The sequence below is a fragment of the Leptonotus elevatus genome, chromosome 8 (genome assembly GCF_054856555.1).
Source record: "Leptonotus elevatus isolate MCC_2025b chromosome 8, RoL_Lele_1.0, whole genome shotgun sequence".
Taxonomy (NCBI): Eukaryota; Metazoa; Chordata; class Actinopteri; order Syngnathiformes; family Syngnathidae; genus Leptonotus; species Leptonotus elevatus.
In genome coordinates this window covers 12,051,181-12,069,965 of record NC_141246.1, presented here as the reverse complement: position 1 = coordinate 12,069,965, position 18,785 = coordinate 12,051,181, and the positions used below count along the sequence as shown (strand labels likewise).

The window sequence follows — 18,785 nt, the reverse complement described above, 5'->3', positions numbered from 1 at the left end:
GGCGGCGGGCGAAGGTTATTTATTTGCTTGATCTCACAGTGGTGACGCAGACTACATTGGCTGAGGTACATTTCTCGTAGGATCATCCTTTTCTTTTCTTCTCCCGGTCGGTCGCACTCTGGCCGACAATATTATCACGCTAAAAACGCCCATTACGATGGGAGTAAATCCATCATCCATGTGACCTCATCTCATCCCATTACAGCAAAATCTAACTAATCCTCACATTGTAGTAAAAGAAGAGAAAAAAGAAAGACTTCCACAAAAGGATGTTTTTTTTTTAACCTAACCTGACATTGATGTTTTTATTCAGATTTCTAAATAATTTCCCCCACATGAATAAATGGTAATTTGAGAGTCAAATTGTGGCCATTTAAAATCTTTATTTACTCTACAGCTATTGTTTTAAAGGGATACTTGACTCATTGAGCCATTTACAGCAGTAAAAAGTTAATATTTTGATACAATGAATGAGATAACTTCATTATTTTTCATGAACAATTATACTTTTAAAAACTATTTTTTCCACTTGCTGTCGACCGAAGATGACATCACCTGTGCTCAGGAAACAGGTAACGACCAATCATGGCTCAGTTTGCTGACCGAACTCAGAAAATAGGTAAGCCATGATTGGTCGTTACCTACTTCCTCAGCACAGGTGATGTCATCTTCAGTCGACAGCAAGTGGAAACATTTGTTTTAATTGTGCAAGAAAAATAATGACGTTATCAAATTAATTTATTCATTTATAACTTATAACTGCTGAAAATGGCTCAATGAGTCAAGTATCCCTTTAAAATAAATTAACTAAGAAACAATGCAATGTGCGAAAGACTAAATGCAGCCCTTTGCTGTTTGCAATGAATTATTTTATTGTTATTGTCGGCATTTTGTTGACACTTTGCTACGCTGCAATAAGTCAATAAATATGTCAATTTTTGGTTATTTCTTGGTTCTGGTTCTTTTTGGTAATCATAGTTTTTCTCTTTGTCATTATTGGTCCCCTTACATAAATGTTAGGGATTTTCGTACTACAGTGTTCCCTCATTTTTCGCCGGTGTTCCATTCCACGCCCACCCACGATAGGTGCATTTCCGCAAAGTGGAGGATATAAAAAAAGTTTTTTTTGTTTTGTTTTGTTATCGGGGACAAGTTGCACTGCTACTTTGCCACCACACAGTTCCCACCCTTCTAAACAGTGGTCCTCGGGGTCTTTTTATTTATTTTTTATTTACTGTATTCTTTTTTATTTTACCTATTGTATCTTACCTATTGTATTGACTTTTTTATTTTTATAGTTGGTTTTACTAGATTTATGTGCATGATAGTGTGTGGCTCTTTATGTGCAGCACTTTGGACACGCTTATTTATAAAATGTGCTATAGAAATAAAACGGATTAGATTGGATTGTTAACTTTGTAAATTTAATAAAATAAATAAATCATGAATACAGTAAATCTGTGAGGGGTGGGGAGCGGCGCGGGTGCGCAGGGTTAATAATGTCTGAAAAATCTGCAATCTAGCGAGGTACAACCCAAGATAAACCCTGTAATATAGGAATTTTGGACCCAAATCCAAATCCGCAATATAGTAGTAGCCAGGGACCACAATATTCATTCTATGTGTATGTTTCTTTCTCACGGAAAAGATGATTTGCTGCCGATGAAGACTTACTCAATGTCAGCTTTTATTTGCCGTTAGTATCAGTGCCTGAAATCAGCAGACTCCTCAAGTACCCGATACAGTAAAAAGGGGCCGGTATGGGCCCGATAGTGACAACTGGTATCAGTAATCACCCATCCCTAATAAATTTAGCCATAGAGAAAGAAAATGGAGTTGTGGAGTTACTCCTTTAGACCATCACTGTGCTGATGTCTCGCAGGATGAAGTGTAGATTGCTGGGATGTTATGAGGCCAGTGGCTAGTTCAAATTCCTGGATTTGTTTGAACTCATTCACTGCCATTGACGGCTATAGACGTCATAAATTCATTTGAACTATTTCTATTAGTTTACATTCCCCCCCCCCCCCACACTTTTGTTAACAAGAGTATGAAAACCTAGGATACAGACACACATTTTATACAGATATAAAATTTGTGATAAATCGGGAGTTAACTATTAAAGTCATCCAATTAATTACTGCCGCGATTAAAAAAATTAAAATAAAAGATTATTAAAAATTAGGGGAGATAGGTGATTAATTTTTTTAATTGTAATTAATTGCATGACTTCAATAGTCAACAAGAGTATAAAACCTAGGAAAAAAATATTGTACATTTAGAACAGATATACAATTTGTGATTAATCGTGAGTTAGCAATTAATTACTGACACGATAAAAAAAAAAGAAAAAGAAAAGATTATTAAAAATTAGGTGCGTCAGCCGATAATTTTTTTTGATTGTAATTAATTGCATGACTTAAATAGTTAACTCACGATTAATCACAAATTTTGTATCTTCTTAATGTACAATATTTTTTTTCTAGGTTTTCATACTCTTGTTAACAAAAGTGGGGAAAAAAAGTTAAACTAATAAAAATAGTTTAAATGAATTTTTGACGTCTATAGCCGTCAATGGCAGTGAATGAGTTAATTTAGATGCTCCACAGTAGGAACAATCTATGAAGGACGCCTGTTTTTTTGAATACAGAGACATACAGATCAATGGTGACATGTTAAATCCTTCCAGATTTGATTAAACACACTGAAGGTGATCAATTCGGGACTCATCAATTCAGACAATCACTGTGGTCTGTGTTCAGGTTGTATGTAAAAGTGCGAGTGTGCACGTGTGTGCGTTTATGAGTGTCATATTCCCTCTACACTGCCCCCTTGCAGGTAAACAACAAAGCAAACACAGCGACCAGTCCTAAAGACACTGGCCCTGCCCCTGCACTGGTATACACACTCACCCACACCCACACCTTCATCCACAAATCCGTGCATTCCTTAACCAACCAGCCGTCAACCTCACTGCTTCTCACCTTTCTCATTCCTAAGTGTGGATGAGGTACAGGTTCACTTTTTTGTCTCACATCATTTTTTTGTGTTGGATCTCGGGCTTTCGTCGAGATTATTTCATTTGAGAACACACTTCTATGCCCCTTCATTGGGTGCACCTGCATGTTTTAACGAGACCCAATACATACACTGCATCTAAAATAGATCAAAGATTGATTGAGGTATTGAGTTAACAAAATATACCGTGGTTTATAACTGTGATGCCTAAAATTAAGAGGCGTTCTTGCTCTTAAGTAATTAATTTGACTGTAAACATTTACAAATTGAAAAAAAAGTAAAGTTATGAAAAAAAGTTGTAATGTTACATGAAGGAAGTCATAATATTATGGGAAGAATAAACTACTAATGTTGCGAGAATGAAGTTATTACATATGAGAATTTAAAAATATTTAAAAATACGCATACTGATAATGGTGTTAATATGTCGACGAGCAAGTTAGCTAGTGTGAGTTTACCTTTGTTAAATGCAGAATGCACTCCAATGAATTTGGATACAGTTTTTGTATTGGACCTCATTTGAATTTCCAGTTGTACCTAATGTTGCGGTCATTAGATGGGGCGAAAATGTGTAGGTCATGTTTGGGCTATCCCTGAATGAGCTGGCTTTTATGGCTGTGTAACATTTGAATGAAAAAGCCATATGCATGTTGGACACTAAGCAATACGTCGTCCTTAAATTAGGTTGGTAAAATTGGTGTGATTTTTAAAGCGAAAGTGACCCCCCCAAAATTTCTTGACAATATGTTCTATGCAGCCCCACTAGTCTAAATACGGTATTATGGTTAATATTACATTTGTGGAATATGCGTTAAGCAGCAAAATCCAGCAGTTGTATCAATATCAGAAGGCAGCCATTTTGCTAGTTGCTGTCGAGTGATAATGACATCACAGTTGCTCAGGGCTCAAGTATCAACCAATCACAGCTCAGCTTCAGAAAACAGGTGAGCTGTGATTGGTCGTTGCCTGAGTGCCGAGCAACTGTGATGTCATCTTCAGTCGACAGCAAGTGGCAAAATGGCCGCCCCCTGAGATGGATAAAAACGGCTGGATTTTGCTGCATGACTCATATTCCACAAATGTAGTATTTATCAGAATGCAACATAATATTTGAAATAATTTGTAGTAAGGGGCAGCCTCTACCTCAAAAGCACTTTTCTCAAAGAGAATGCCTCTCCTGTCCCTCCCCTCCGTATGCATGTCAATACCAACTTCATCCGTCTGCATGTGATTCATGGCAAGAAGGCATGTTTTGTGATTGCTGCTGCGTATGCGTGTCTATGTGAGATTGGCGTGTGAAGATATATCGCCTCCTTGGCTCAGTGTGCATTCCCTAATGGTTTGGTTCTGTCTATGCTGTGATTGGTCAAGCATATCGGGTCACATGACCGTCACTCTGCATGACGTCAAATGACTCTGTGCTCCGATTTGCTGTGTAGATGATTACGCATGAACATGGGGATATCACTTTCTTGGTCTATGTTCTCATCTGTGTACAAATACACATGCACGCACACACACACACACACACAATGATGTTATAATCTAGTGTAATCTGGGTGAGTGATTAGAAGGTCAGAGTTGGCCAGTGGGAGGGATTCTACAAAAGCCATTTGATTAGATAGATGGATAGAATAGATAGACAGAAGACTGACTTTAGTTTAACCTTACTACTACTACTACTATGATATAGTATAATACAGTAACCATGGGAACAATTAAGATATTAGGCACACAAAACCAAATCCAAACACATCTTTTATTACAATGAATGTTGGGTTCATTTGTTTTGATAGGCTACAAAGACATTCTGTGGTGTGATGATGATGATGATGATGATGATGATGATGATGAAGGTGGTGATGTTAAATCACACGTGGTCTCACATACTCTTTTTAGGAACCACAGACGACTGTGATCCACAATCCTGTGGATGGAAACAAGGTAATGCTTTAGACATTTCATCTTTATATAACAAGAAAATATATTTTTTTTAATCAAGCTTTGCAGAATACTATGATCTGAATGACTATAAGACTCTGATTATTTATTCATAAAAAAAAACATTATTGATTTCAATAACATGCACGCAAAAAAACATCCACATGTAATTAGTAGCAAGCAATATACATTGACCAGTCCAGAACTACTTCCTGCTTTTGCGTCTAAGAATCGTGGGAAATGTAGTCCTCCTATTTACTGCTGTCACCACTAGCCTTTCAGACAACGCAAGCTGTTTTCTTTTATTGACTTGTTTAGCGCTGTTGAACTGTCAACCAAGATAGCATTTAGCATTAGCGAGTGCATAACCTCCCGCCCGCCCGATTGTCCGTCATTTTCTCGCAGCCTCCATTTTGCTAGCTTCTCCCACTAGCCGCTCTTGTTAGCCACTTCAGCTAGTTCTTGCTAGCCGCTCCTGTTAGCCACTGCAACGAGTTCTTGCTCGCACACTTTAAATGGTAGTATTTGATGATAGGCTTGGAAGTGTGGTCTGCCTGATACGCCGTAGTGCACGTTTCATTCTATTGGCTCACCACTAGATGGCACTAAATCCTACACACTTTCCTTAAAGAAGCACGTTTACTTAACAGTATATCGTAACAGTAACTAGGTGTTTATGCTAATATGCTAACAAAATATGGCTCGTCAAGTAAACAGAACAATAATTATTACTCTCACAAAATGACATTGCTTCAACTTCATTCTGATATATTAGATTATTTTATTGTTAATGTTTTATTTATTTATTGTATTTTATTGTTAAGGAGTCTATTGAGAGTGCCAACACCACCATAGAAGATGAGGACGTTAAAGGTAGGACAAGTTGTGAGTGGTTGACACCTACCGTGTGTGCAGCTGTGCTGCTCACATGGATCTTTCCACTGTGTGCTTTCCTTTATTTCCTTTTTTCCCCAACCAACACAATGACAGTGCACTGCACCTTGTTTCCACTTGACAGCAAACTGCAGACTTTCCCTTCCTCCGAGTGTCATGCCACTCCTTTCATTCTTTTCGTTGGTGGTTTATGTGCGTCACAGATGCAATAACTTCAGTTTTGCATACATGTTTCTACTTGGCCACTTTTTGTCTGTCCTTATATTATGTCAAGAATATAATTCCCCCCCCCCCCCCCCCCCTCTACATAATCCTTATCTACGTTTTCCTCGCATAAACACGCACACGCGCACTCTCCCCTTATGCAACTTCTTGCAGCCCTTCGTCTGGGCAGCTTAGTGAGCGGTATCTTGAGCTCAAAGAGCCGTTCCTCACAGATGTCTGAGTCAAGGCAGACTCCCACCTCCTCATTTCAAAGTAAGTCCCTCTGTTGTGATGTGCTGGGGAGGGAGGACGCGCCACCTGGTTCCTCTTGTGTCAGCCAGCCTTCTACTGGAAAGAAAACTGCTCACGCGATGTAAAGTGCCTTTAAAATCACATCATGTTGAAAATCAGATTAGATGATCATAATACGCTGTGTGATATATGTCGACGTCTCCATCCTCCAAATTGATTTAGATGACTTTCATTGCTTCTTATAATCATTCTTTTGTATTGTGAGTAAAGAAAAATTGCATATGCTTTCTGGCACGCCCTATTCCCCTCTTACCATAACATTAGCTGTTATACTGTATGTACTGTGCTCATCAAAGTACCGTATATATATATATATATATATATATATATATATATATATATATATATATATATATATATATATATATATATATATACAGTATATAACAAATGTTTTTTTGTTGCACGAAATAAGTCATGTTTTTAATATCCTCCAGCCTGCACCAATAACACTAAAGGTAATTCAACGCATTATTGAGTCAAACAGTAAACAGGGTTTCCCCCAGTGCTTTATAGTCTTGGCGGGCCATGCTTAGCAAGTTTTCTGGGGGAAACCCTGGTTTGGTTTTTGTCCATTTCGTTGGGTGAAAGGAATTGTGCCATCATCAATTCCGGAACCTTCTTTCACTATTAGTCATGGGAGGCGTTCTGCTTTGATAAGGAACAACACATGTTTTTTTTGAAAATATTTTTGTAAGTGCCTTCCATTTCTAATAACTTTTAGAGTAGACCACCATCTGAGGCAGAGTTAACATCAGATCCACTCAGACCTACATTTGCCTGCTCTCAAGTCATTTCACATCAGTTGAGTGCAGTCATGGTTGTCTTGTGATCTTCTGTTGCAGCTCGCAAGCAGGAAATTATCAAAGTCACCGAGCAGTTGATCGAGTCTATCAACAATGGAGACTTTGAGGCCTACGCGTGAGTCGAGCATCGCAGGTTCATGATCTGTTGAACGTGACAGTCCTTTGCTCATTCTTCTGTCTTTTCCATCGCAGGAAGATTTGTGATCCTGGTCTGACTTCTTTTGAACCCGAGGCGCTGGGAAATCTGGTTGAAGGACACGACTTCCACCGCTTTTACTTTGAGAACGGTGAGTTCACGGATATAAACGATGAGGGGTGGGAATCTTTGAATGTCTCACGATTCCATTCCGATTTTATGGTGTGCGATTTGATTCAGAATCGATTTTCCATTAACTCCTTTACTGCCATTGACGGCTATAGACGTCAAAATTTCATTTGAACTATTTATTAGTTTCTAATTTTTTTCCACTTTTGTTAACAAGAATATGAAAACCTAGAATTTTTTTTACTGTACATTTAGAACACATATAAAATTAGTGATTAATCGTGAGTTAACAAGTGAAGTCATGTGATTAATTACAATTACAAATTGGAATCGCCTGATGCCCCTAATAAAAAAAGAAGAAAAGATTATTAAAAATTAGGGGTGTCAGACAATTAACATTTTTAATTGTAATTAATCGCAAGACTTTAATAGTTAACTCAGGATTACACATTTTAGAACTGTTCTAAATGTACAATATAAAATTCTAGGTTTTCATACTCTTGTTAACAAAAGTGGAAAAAAATGAGAAACTAATAGAAATAGTTCAAATGAATTTTTGACGTCTATAGCCGTCAATGGCAGTGAATGCGTTAAGAACGATTTTTGATTCAAAATGATTTGATTGACAATGATTTTTGCTTCAATTTATAGATGTTCAAGGAATCATAATAATCTACTCCAGTCTGACTCGCTAATGCTAATTAGTGCTCTACTAGCGGCACTTTTATCACTCAAAAAAACGGCTCCACGCTGCAAAAAAACAACTTTTATTGGAATAACTTGATCGTGACTTTTTCCTTCTACTCTCTAATGTGGCTACAACTTAACAGTGTATCAGACCGCGTGGAACCACACTGCCCCTAAGTGGCCAAATTGGGTACTACATGAACAGCACTCCCAATAAAAGCACACACAAACAAAGGCAAGACAGTATAAAATAATTTAAATAAAATCGTTCTTGGGACATTTCAAATCGTTTCTGAATCGTACTAAATGAGAATCGCGATTCTTAGGAGAATCGATTTTTGGGCACACCCCTATAAACGATGATGACCTCTTAGCAATGCAAGCTGCTGCTTCGAGCTGAAAGTGCATTTGGCACACCATATAAATTAAACAGTCCATTTAAGTCTGAAAGGTGAAATATGTTGTAGCCAGGTGTTGGTCAAGAGCGCCAAATAGCTGGCCCAACATCCAAAAGAAACGTTTGTCGGCCAAACCACCCACGACAGTATGATGTGTATCATATGTCCTTGTTAATGACAAACTCACATTTCCATCTATGGGCAATTTAGTCTTTAGTTAACCTACCGTGCATGTTTTGGAATGAAGTAGTACCCTGAAATTTGAAAAGTAAAATGTCATGGGTCAATGTATTTTAAACGCAATGATGGGAGTATAGTAAAAAAAAAAAAAATTGATACAATAAATGTATACTGTAAGCTACATGCTAATGGTCTGCAACCTAATTATATTGTTGACCTTGTCACTCTTCATTCTAATCAGTTCACAGCTCCTGCAGGTATGCTCACATCTTGGGAATAAAATCTCTCAAGAATAACGACTGTTGCTATAAATGGTGAAATGTCTGCAGCCGAGGTAAAAATAGTTCTGATAAACTGGTTATGTCCCAGAAACCTCAATGGCTTGGCAAGCCAACATCAACATGTAAAGAGTTCCACATTTTTCAACATCAAGTTGCAAGCACCAACCGATTCTCGGTTTATCAATAGTCGTCGCTGCATTTCAGATTGGGCTTGCCAATTAAGTTATTCCTAGATTCATTTGGTTTTATTTGTCAGGACAAAAATGTTAAGCCGTTTCTGTTGTTTAAAGTGTTTTCCCGCTAATGTGCACTGTTTACACTAAAATGTCTTTGAACATGTGGGAAAGTTTACAAAAGAGGAGTCAGTGTTGCCAACTGCTCCAACCCTTCTATGATTATTTTTTTTCTAAATGGCTTTTTTTGTACGATAAGAAAAAAGCCCACTGGAAAGTTGATCCCACACGAAAATATAGGACATTTTTGCTATAATAATAGTTATTTTTATTTAGTTTTATAAATGTAAGATGTAGCTTCAATTAGTTTTCTTCTTCTTTTTTTTTTTTACGCATTTTCTTCTTCATTTTCTTCTGTTAACAAAAATGTTGTTTTTTTTTAACTTTAGTTATTGCATCATCTGTTTACATACACAGGCGTAAACAATCTAGGTTCCCTCAGACAATTTTGATTAAATAGCTTTTTAAATATTCTGTTCAAAAGTTTGGTGGTCACTTAGAAATGTCCTTATTTGTTTCAATGCCAGGGATGTTTTCTTTTGACAGGGTTTTTGCGGATCATTAAAACCTATTAAAAGTCATTAAATGGATTTAGCAAAAACTTAAGCCTTAAATGCCTTATAGAAGCTTTAAATACGAGAGGCATTACAAATTTTATACAATTTTACATGCACTGTTTGTACAATTTAGCACTAATAAATGTGATAAAAATATATGTACTGTATTTGTGAAAACTGGGGACTAGCTTCATGTTCCAAATACCGATTTCTCTGAATTTGAAATGAAAAATGTGGAGTTCCTGTCACCGATGTCCAACATAAAGCACTAATGCCACCTAGTGGCGGATTATTACCTCAACACAAATCTATGACTCAATGTTTCACACTCCTTTTAAGCCTAACTGTTGACTCTAACTATGAATTACTTATTATTATTTGTATTATTATTATTAGAATTTGGTAACCATATTTGTCCACTTTTATTTGAATTAAAAAGAGTATGTAAAACTTGAAAAATATATTTTATTGTTCATTTAGAACAGATATAACGTGTGATTAATTTACGATTAATCATGTGTTAACTGTGAAAATCATACGATTATTTACAATGAAAAAATTGTAATCGACTGACAGCCCTAATATATAAGTATGTGCATGTATGTATGTAATGTTAAAGTAGTTTTAAGTTGCATTAAAAAAAGAAAAAAATTTAAAGCATTAAATTAGATGTGATGATATCTGCAGAAAATATATATTTGTCTTAAAGATAAAGTGAGCAAACAATATTCACGTGTTTATTTATTCTTATTTATTCGTTATTAGGATCCCCATTCGCTTCCACAAAGTGGTCGCTAGTCTTCCTGGGGTCCTCAAATAATTCAACAAAAACAAAAACACTAAACAATAACAGTATTCAACAGATAAAGTAAGTAGAAACAGACAAACAACAAAAAATAAAATAGAAATTGCGGATGCATACATTAATACATGCAGTTTACATTGATTCCCCAATTTTAAGGAAATAAATTAGTTCATCTGTAATGTGTATTTTAATAACTTTTTGAAAGATGACTTGCTGCTGACGTTTCTTGCATTAAATGGGAGTCAGTTCTCATCAAGAAGTTTTTTGGGGGTGGTTTGGGCACTATCAAGTTACCCATACTCACCTGACGGGCGTTATGTCCACGGCAAATTTGTTCTGGAAAAAAAAAAAAGAGGTGTTAATGACATTTTCTCACACGGTTTGATTTTTCAGCCCTGTCTAAAGGGAACAAGCCCGTGCACACCATCCTCTTGAACCCACATGTTCACCTGATCGGCGAGAACGCGGCGTGCATCGCCTACATTCGGCTGACCCAGTACATGGACGGCAGCGGCATGCCTCGCACCATGCAGTCGGAGGAGACCCGCGTGTGGCACCGCCGCGACGGCAAGTGGCAGAACATCCACTTCCACCGCTCCGGCTCCCCCAGCATCCCCTCCCAGTAAGAAACACGAACCAACACAGACAGCGCCCAAAACAGCTGTGGAAAATGTTGTTTATGCTGCCCTCCAGTGGCACTTTAGAGTCATGACATAACGTTTTAGGGCGTTTTAGCCATGATGCTCTATGGACGCTGTCCAGTACAGGAACTTAAATGTAAGATTAAACATATATATATTATTACCTTTAGGTAACTTCACATGCATCGTTTCCAGGCGTACACATTACAAATTACATAAACATTTAAATAAAAAAATGGAAATTTCATCCATATTTAATTTATTATTACATCTGTGGAAATGATTACTAAATGATGGGTAGCTAATAATGTCCTTATGCCTCATTTAAGACCCCTCCACATGGGCTTACGTATCTACTCATCCCTTCATTCAACACTGTCGCTGTCATTGTCGTAAAAAGACGTGACCGTGGATATCGAGTGTGTGTGTCCAATAAATCATAATACACATTGTGCCGAACGATTTTAATTGTGCCGAACAATTTTAAGGGTAAGTAAATCTTTGTTAACTGCGTAGTCCCTCAAATGTGTCTGTGAGCAAGTTGTTCTGAATTTGGTCAATTTGGCAAATTGACTGTGCATAATACAGCCTCGACGACTTTCTCTAACAATGACTTGAGAGCTAGGCTGTGGCAAGATTTGCCATTTTCAAGCAATGGCTGTCGTCCTTGGAACTGTTTGAAACAGACCGATAACCGACATTTCAAGCTGATATTCATTTTCAGTAAAAGAGAAAATGTTATTGTCAAAATTTTAAAAATGTACTTTTTCTTTTAATCTTAATCATACAAAGAATTGAAAGCTTTGTTTAAAAATTCTAAAAAAAATTGCAGGGAGCTTCCAGAGTTATCAATGTGTTATGCTAAATCAAAAACTAAGCAAGTACATTTCTACTGGACATAAAGTTTTCCCAAATTTCTTAATTGTATTAAGTTTATTTGGGATGTTTCCAGTGTCAGCATCACTTTTTTTGTTTCTAATAAAGTGGAAATTTAAATACATCCATAAATGAAAAGTTTCCTGTCTCTCATTAAGTGAATTTTGTGTTTTCGTCAGAGTTCATACAAGTTCTCAAAAGATCTTTGCAGACAGTAAAAATTGTCAGAATATGTTCGAAATGGTTTTGTGAAAAGTAAAAACTGTCTGTGAACATCTTACCCTAAATTTCGCTACGTTCGCAAGTATTCCCCGCTCAGTGAGATACCAGCGTTATCGGCCTTCAGATTAGTAAAAAGGCCAGTGTCGATATTTGTCAAAATGCCAAATATCGGCCGATAATCGGTCTAGTGGGAAAAGGCCCATCTCTTTGATATCTTAAAACTTCTTTAAGATTTTTGGGGGTTTTGTTTTATTAATTGTAGTATTTAATAATATAATTAAATAAGTGAATACAAAATAATATATAAAAGATAACAAAAATAAATAAACAATGACTTATTCATTTAAAATGTACTTTTTATTTGCTTTATTTACTCTGTGAAATTTAAATAAATTAATACAACTACTGATAAATGACTGTGTGAAATTAGAGTTTCTTTTTTCTTTTTTGGAGGCATACACAGCGATCTCTTTGATGAGAAAGGTGGTAAATATGCAGTGGGAGGATGCGTGTTGCTTCATAAACATGCACGTGTGCGGTCCTCATCTTTTTTCCGGTTTCTATGCTCATCATCACATTTGAGGCCCACTTTCGAGGTGTATTTTTCAGAAGATTGTTGACAAATTCCAAATATTTGCTCCTCAGGGATATTACACTTGGTCCAGATTTCCAATCAAACTCAAACTGTTTGCACATTCCCGCAAACAACAAAAGTAGGCCTACTTCCTGTATTTCTACGTTGTGTATTGGCACCACTTGATGCTGTGGCTCTGTGTCATTTGCAGTTAATGGAATATCACGTGGCTAGAAAGGAGAGAAGAACATCCCATCCCATCAGCAAACGTGCGAGTGGGGCAGTTAAGCCGACCAGTGACGACTGCTCTGCAACCTTTGACCCTCGAAAGACATGGCACAGGACACAAATATTCATACATTTGACAGTTATGGCATTTAATCAATGGACTTCATTCTTATGACCACCTGCAGGTGGCCGCACACAATATTAGGACGTTATGAATTGAGCATATGAGCAACTTTTTTTTTTTTAAGATGTTTTGGTATGCATTTGAAATATATCGATTAGAAATCAACTGCTGTAACCTCTCCTGGAAAGTAATTGTGAATTTTTATGTGTATTTCTGTGCGTGTAACACAAAAACGAAAAAACAATTTGGAAGATCCGAATGTTCAAATTGAGCTTGCTTTAGTTCTGGTGATGTATATAAACATTGTGATCGTTGAAGAAAACAAAAACAATTGTTGAAATTGCTATTCTTGCTATCAGAGGACTTAAGAGTTTATGTCAAATCCAATTTACAAAACCATATTTATGTTTGCTATGAGCTATAAGTCACACTTGTTGGAATTGTCTGACTTCAACATATAATACTGATTTAAATGTAAAGAAAGCAGAGCTTACACTTTGCATTGGAATATGTTTGCCTTTATATCAGTGATATAAGAAATATGAGAATGTAGCATATATGTAATATATGAACATCCAAGACTATTGTGTAGTGCATGGGGGGAGGGCGGGGGGGGGGGGGGGTTACGAATAAGATCATATGAAACTATAATATCTTCTGTTTGAGTTGTGACTCACTGACTTGTTTGTTAATGTTGTGCACCAGTCCTGTCCCAAATGTTTCTACTGTCCTCCAGTATCATGGAACTGTTGTAAAAACAAGAACATAATAAAGTTCAACGTTCAAAACTGCGTATCAAGGGGGGAGGGGGGGGGGGGGGAGAAAGAAAAAGAAGAAAAAAAGCACCTCTTACATTTTTTGTATAAACATGTTTAGGAAGTAAGCTCATTTTTCATAATGTTTGTACTTGTGTATTGTATGACTGTACGTATAGGCTTTTCGGTTGTTCATTTTTTCTCTCTCCAGTGTGTTACTTTTACGAAGAAGACGGAGCTGGCATCTTTAAAGATAAATTGTCAACTTTGCTAAACTTGCATGAAAGACGTAACGGCGTGGCCAGACAAGAGCATTACGAGCGGGACAACAACACCTTACGTCCTTATCATCTTCTCAATTGATTTGTCGCTTCTTCTTTTTTTTGTTTGTTTTGAAATGGCAAAATACAGAAAACCTTCCTTTTGATGACGCGTACGATGTCAACTCAATGCACAGCTCCTTAACTGGTGTGTAACTGTTGCCGGCACGGCAATGGATGGCTTATAATGTTTAAGAAGTAAATAAATGAGCTCAACAGTGTGATCGTGAATGCATTTTGGTTAATATTATTATCTTAACAACGAACGTTACTTACAGTATATTATTAATAAACTAAATCAGTGGTTCTCAAACGGGGGTATTTGGGATTTTAAAATATTTTTAAAGGTATATGTAAATATTTCTAAAACATATAAGTTCATAAAATGAATTTTATATTCAGTAGGCTATTCAATTTCAGTGTCCTAAAAACCCAGCATATCCTCCATAACAGGATGGTTTGACCCGTCAACAATCACTTGAAAGCTTTATTTAAAATTCAGTTAATCATTTCTTTTTGAGACCAGAGCTTTATTATGATGCCAAAAGATGACACTTTATGTTTATCATGATTTGTATATGCACACATCTTTATTTATAGTTAAATTAATCTTTCTCTCTTTTTTTTTTGATGGAACAGCACTCGGTTTAATTTTTTTTCTTCTTCCAAACAGTCACTCACGTCTCCCGGGGAAAACAACATGACATTGCCAAAAGCATGTCATCTTGAGGTGGATTTCAACATTTTGTGGTAAATAGCGCCAGCTACTGTGAAGGAGGTGCATAACAATTAGTAGGCGTCTGATTGATAGAAATGCTGGCAGGCTGCATTGCAAGACATGCGGGTGCCGTGATAAGTCAATCATTTGCCGCCTGCCGGTCCAATCACATTTGAGCAAGGGCACGTGCCACCCCGGCCTATAACATAACATTACATACATAACATTCTGATGAACTCATTCACTGCCATTGACGGCTATAGACGTCAACAAATTATTTGAACTATTTTTATTAGTTTAATTCCCCCCCACACACTTTTGTTAAGTATAAGTATGAAAACCTCGAAAAAAAATGTTTTTTACATTTACAACAGATATAAAATTTGTGATTAATCGTGAGTTAGCAAGTGAAGTCATGCGATTAATTATGGAAAAAATTTAATCCCATGACGCTCCTAATTCTTAATAATCTTTTCTTCTTTCTTTTTTTATTTAAATACATTTTTAAAATAAAAAAGTAAATAAAAAGCAAAATTCAAATTCCATGTAAAGCAAAAGAATGAAAAAGGACAGAAAGAAGTAAAGCTTGTTATGTCTGCCCCTGATCAACAACAAAAAACTTTAAAAAACTCATGATTAATCACAAATTTTATATCTGTTCTAAATGTAAAATAAATAAAAAATATTTTCTAGGTTTTCATACTCTTGTTAACAAAAGTGGGAAAAAATGTTAAACTAATAGAAATAGTTCAAATTAATTGTTGACGTCTATAGCCGTCAATGGCAGTGAATGAGTTAATATTACATTTGTGGAATATGAATTATGAAGCAAAATCCAGCCGTTTTTATCCATCTCAGGGGGCGGTCATTTTGCCACTTGCTGTCAACTGAAGATGACATCACAGTTGCTAGGCAACGACCAATCAACGACCAATCACAGCTCACCTGTTTTCTGAAACTGAGCTGTGATTGGTTGTTAACTGAGACCTGAGCAACTGTGATGTCATTTTCTTCTGATATTGATCAGAACTGCTGGATTTTGCTTCTTAACTCATATTACACTAACGCAATATTAACCAGAATACCGTATTTAGACTAGTAGAATAAGTTTCATTAACATTTAATCATATTTGAAGGTGTGAAATTTGTATTAAAACACAAATTAAAAAAAAAATCTAAATCTGCACAATTCCACCCCCCCCCCCTCCTGTTTAGCATAAATGCAGTGTTTCAGATCAATACTAAGAAGGAATTCTCAAAATGTAACATAACATTGAGTGTGTATTTAAATTGTTATTCAGCGTCAAATAAACACATCTGCACATAGACTGACTGACATTATATAATGTTGTAACATGGAGAGGAATTGTGTTTGTTGTATTGGAAAACAGAAAAGACAAGCACCAAAAGATGCTTACTTTGTAGACTTTTATTCTCTATCAGCCATAAACACACTGCAGCCATTTTGTTTTTATCTTTTTAGAGTTTTGAACAGCAATACATGCCCTTATACATGTTTATACATATGCATCATATGAGTATATAACTGTCTGCATCACAGAAAAAGGGGGTGCTGATTTTTCAAAATAAAAGTACCTGTCACAGTGATCTTTTTTCCCTCCCTCTCTCAAAAAGTAAATAGTGAAGTGATAGTGAAATAATGTTTGGAAGTTACATACAGTAGCGATACTCTGAGCGGGAATAATGGTTTAACAAAGCTCTACTCTCCATTTGTCCTTCCAACGAATTAGACAAAAAAATAAAATTAAATTCTGCTTGACTTTCACACAGCGGCTACACTAAAAAGCATGGATGCGTTCCATCCTGGCATTCAGGAGTGCAAATACAGGTTGTGTAAAATAAATCTCTTTCTATAGTTTGCTTACATAATCTAGTGCATCCTCTTTTAGTCACTCGGAAATGAACTTTCACTCACAATCACACACAAATTAAGAATTGTTTATAATAAATAAATAAATAAATAAATACATCACAACCACCATCACTTTACAAACAGCAACATGTGCCATTCTTTTCCAATAATTAGCTTGTTGCTGGCAAAAAAAAAAGAAAGAAAAAAAGACTTGAAACTTTACACTTTAGAATTTAGGGATGCAGTGGGAATCCAATCACCGTCACGTCAAAAGGCTAATTTAACCCCCTTTTCTGAGAATTGATGTTATCTAGTACACAGAATAACCCTCCAAAATAAGACATAAAATGTGCTTGAGTTGAAATCATCTCAAATCAATCAGACACAATAGTTGACAAACAATACATACTGAAACTTCCTCACACAGTCAGCATTCATACCCGAAAGAGCCGTGATCAATAATTTAGGACGCAGTGCCAACAAAAGTCTGCTTGAATAAAACATACCCGAAAGATTATTAGACCGGAGCGACACGGGGGGTAAATCGACAAAATTACAAAGCCAGGATCGGAATGACAGATGTTGATTAGTCATGCCTTGTCCTACTTCACATGATTGATTAATCATTCCTAGGCTAACAGATGTCAGTATTATCTAGATTAGGTTAGATACTATCAGAATGCCCGAAAGACACATTACACATAGCCTACACAAAAACACAACAGCAGCAGCAGCAGCAGTAGTAATAGTTAAATAAATACACTCATGTTTCATCTAGTACGGTGACTTTTCTTAGCCGAGATGATCTCACTAAGTGTGGCGGTGAGAGGCAGTGTAGCGTGAGGAATTGTTTTGTTTTTTTTGAGTTCAAGCACCCACTCTATTTTTTTTTTTTTAGGTCAAGTGTTCAGTGTGGGCTAGAACCGATTAGCATTTCTTCTTTTCCTGTTTTTTTTTTTTGCTCTACCACATAACAAAGACAAAAAAAATGTAGACTATGTTGACACAAAACCTAAAATTGATCAGGGAAGGTATTCTTTGGTCACAAAAAAAAAAAGAAAAAAAGGCAAAATAAAAACAAACAAACCCGTCAACGTCAGAACAAGAAATTAATGAATATGTAACACCATCAAAGGAAGGAAACTGAAAATTAAAAAAATATTTTAGGGCTTAAATGGGAAGACTGTGGTAGCTTTGAGGTGCACGCTGGGATTGCATGTGGCAAATGCATAGGATCATTAGTGTAGCAAGGGAGTGTGTTACACATTCTTCTACTCTTTCTCTTCTTCTTCTTCATTATTATCATCATGGTCCTCCTGGTGTTCTTCATAGTAGTGGTGAAACAGCTGGTGCAGATGCTGCTGGAGTTCGTGTGGTTTGGAACCTTGTGTGGGGCCGTCCACTTGTTCGAGAAGGACCTGTTTGCGCTGCCCACCTCCCTGCACCACCGTCCGTCTCAGGGTCTCACCTTTACGCATGTGGGCCCTGTACACGGAAAAGACCAAAAACATCGATCAACATGTCAGGAAAAGAAAAGAAAAGGCATTACACAAGAAATTGAGGGTGAATTCTGCCATGAAGAAAGAAAACGCCTGGTTAGCATAACATACAGTGGCAAGCCTTAGATACCATGCAAAGCTGATTTATAAATCACTGAATGGTTTAGGTCAATACGGAAGCGTATTGCATTAACTTGAAAAAAAAAACTCCTGTCTTTCTGACCAATTTTTGGGGGGAGCTTTGTTTTTTTGAGTATTTTTATTTTTGTTTTTTCTGAATATTTTTTTTCTGTCATAAAAATCTTCCGAAAAACAGGCTGAAAAAAATTATTCCGAAAAACAGGAGGAAAAATTACTCAGAAAAGCAGGGGAAA

At 36.5% G+C, this 18,785-nt stretch overlaps 2 protein-coding genes across 11 annotated transcripts in view; one reads left to right on the top strand and one right to left on the bottom strand.

The window, feature by feature from the left end:
• camk2d2 (calcium/calmodulin-dependent protein kinase (CaM kinase) II delta 2) overlaps positions 1–13,846 on the top strand; it is a 48,349-nt gene extending 34,503 nt beyond the window's left edge. For 2 of the 10 annotated variants that reach the window (XM_086081824.1, XM_086081823.1), the window contains exons 14-22: positions 2,839–2,898; positions 4,918–4,962; positions 5,784–5,832; positions 6,807–6,827; positions 7,215–7,290; positions 7,368–7,462; positions 10,975–11,203; positions 12,966–13,033; positions 13,106–13,846. In XM_086081824.1, the coding sequence (XP_085937950.1) occupies positions 2,839–2,898; positions 4,918–4,962; positions 5,784–5,832; positions 6,807–6,827; positions 7,215–7,290; positions 7,368–7,462; positions 10,975–11,203; positions 12,966–13,033; positions 13,106–13,128 (666 nt within the window). In that variant the 3' untranslated portion in view covers positions 13,129–13,846. Of the gene's footprint in view, positions 1–2,838; positions 2,899–4,917; positions 4,963–5,783; positions 5,833–6,806; positions 6,828–7,214; positions 7,291–7,367; positions 7,463–10,974; positions 11,208–12,965; positions 13,034–13,105 lie in introns of those variants that run through there. The other 8 variants (XM_086081829.1, XM_086081828.1, XM_086081831.1 and 5 more) reach the window with 5 other exon arrangements.
• Positions 13,847–16,453: 2,607 nt separating this feature from the next.
• LOC147169765 (uncharacterized) overlaps positions 16,454–18,785 on the bottom strand; it is a 94,428-nt gene continuing 92,096 nt past the window's right edge. Inside the window, exon 48 of the mRNA XM_086081677.1 lies at positions 16,454–18,397. Coding sequence (XP_085937803.1) covers positions 18,184–18,397 — 214 coding nt within the window. The 3' untranslated portion in view covers positions 16,454–18,183. The remainder of the gene's footprint in view (positions 18,398–18,785) is intronic.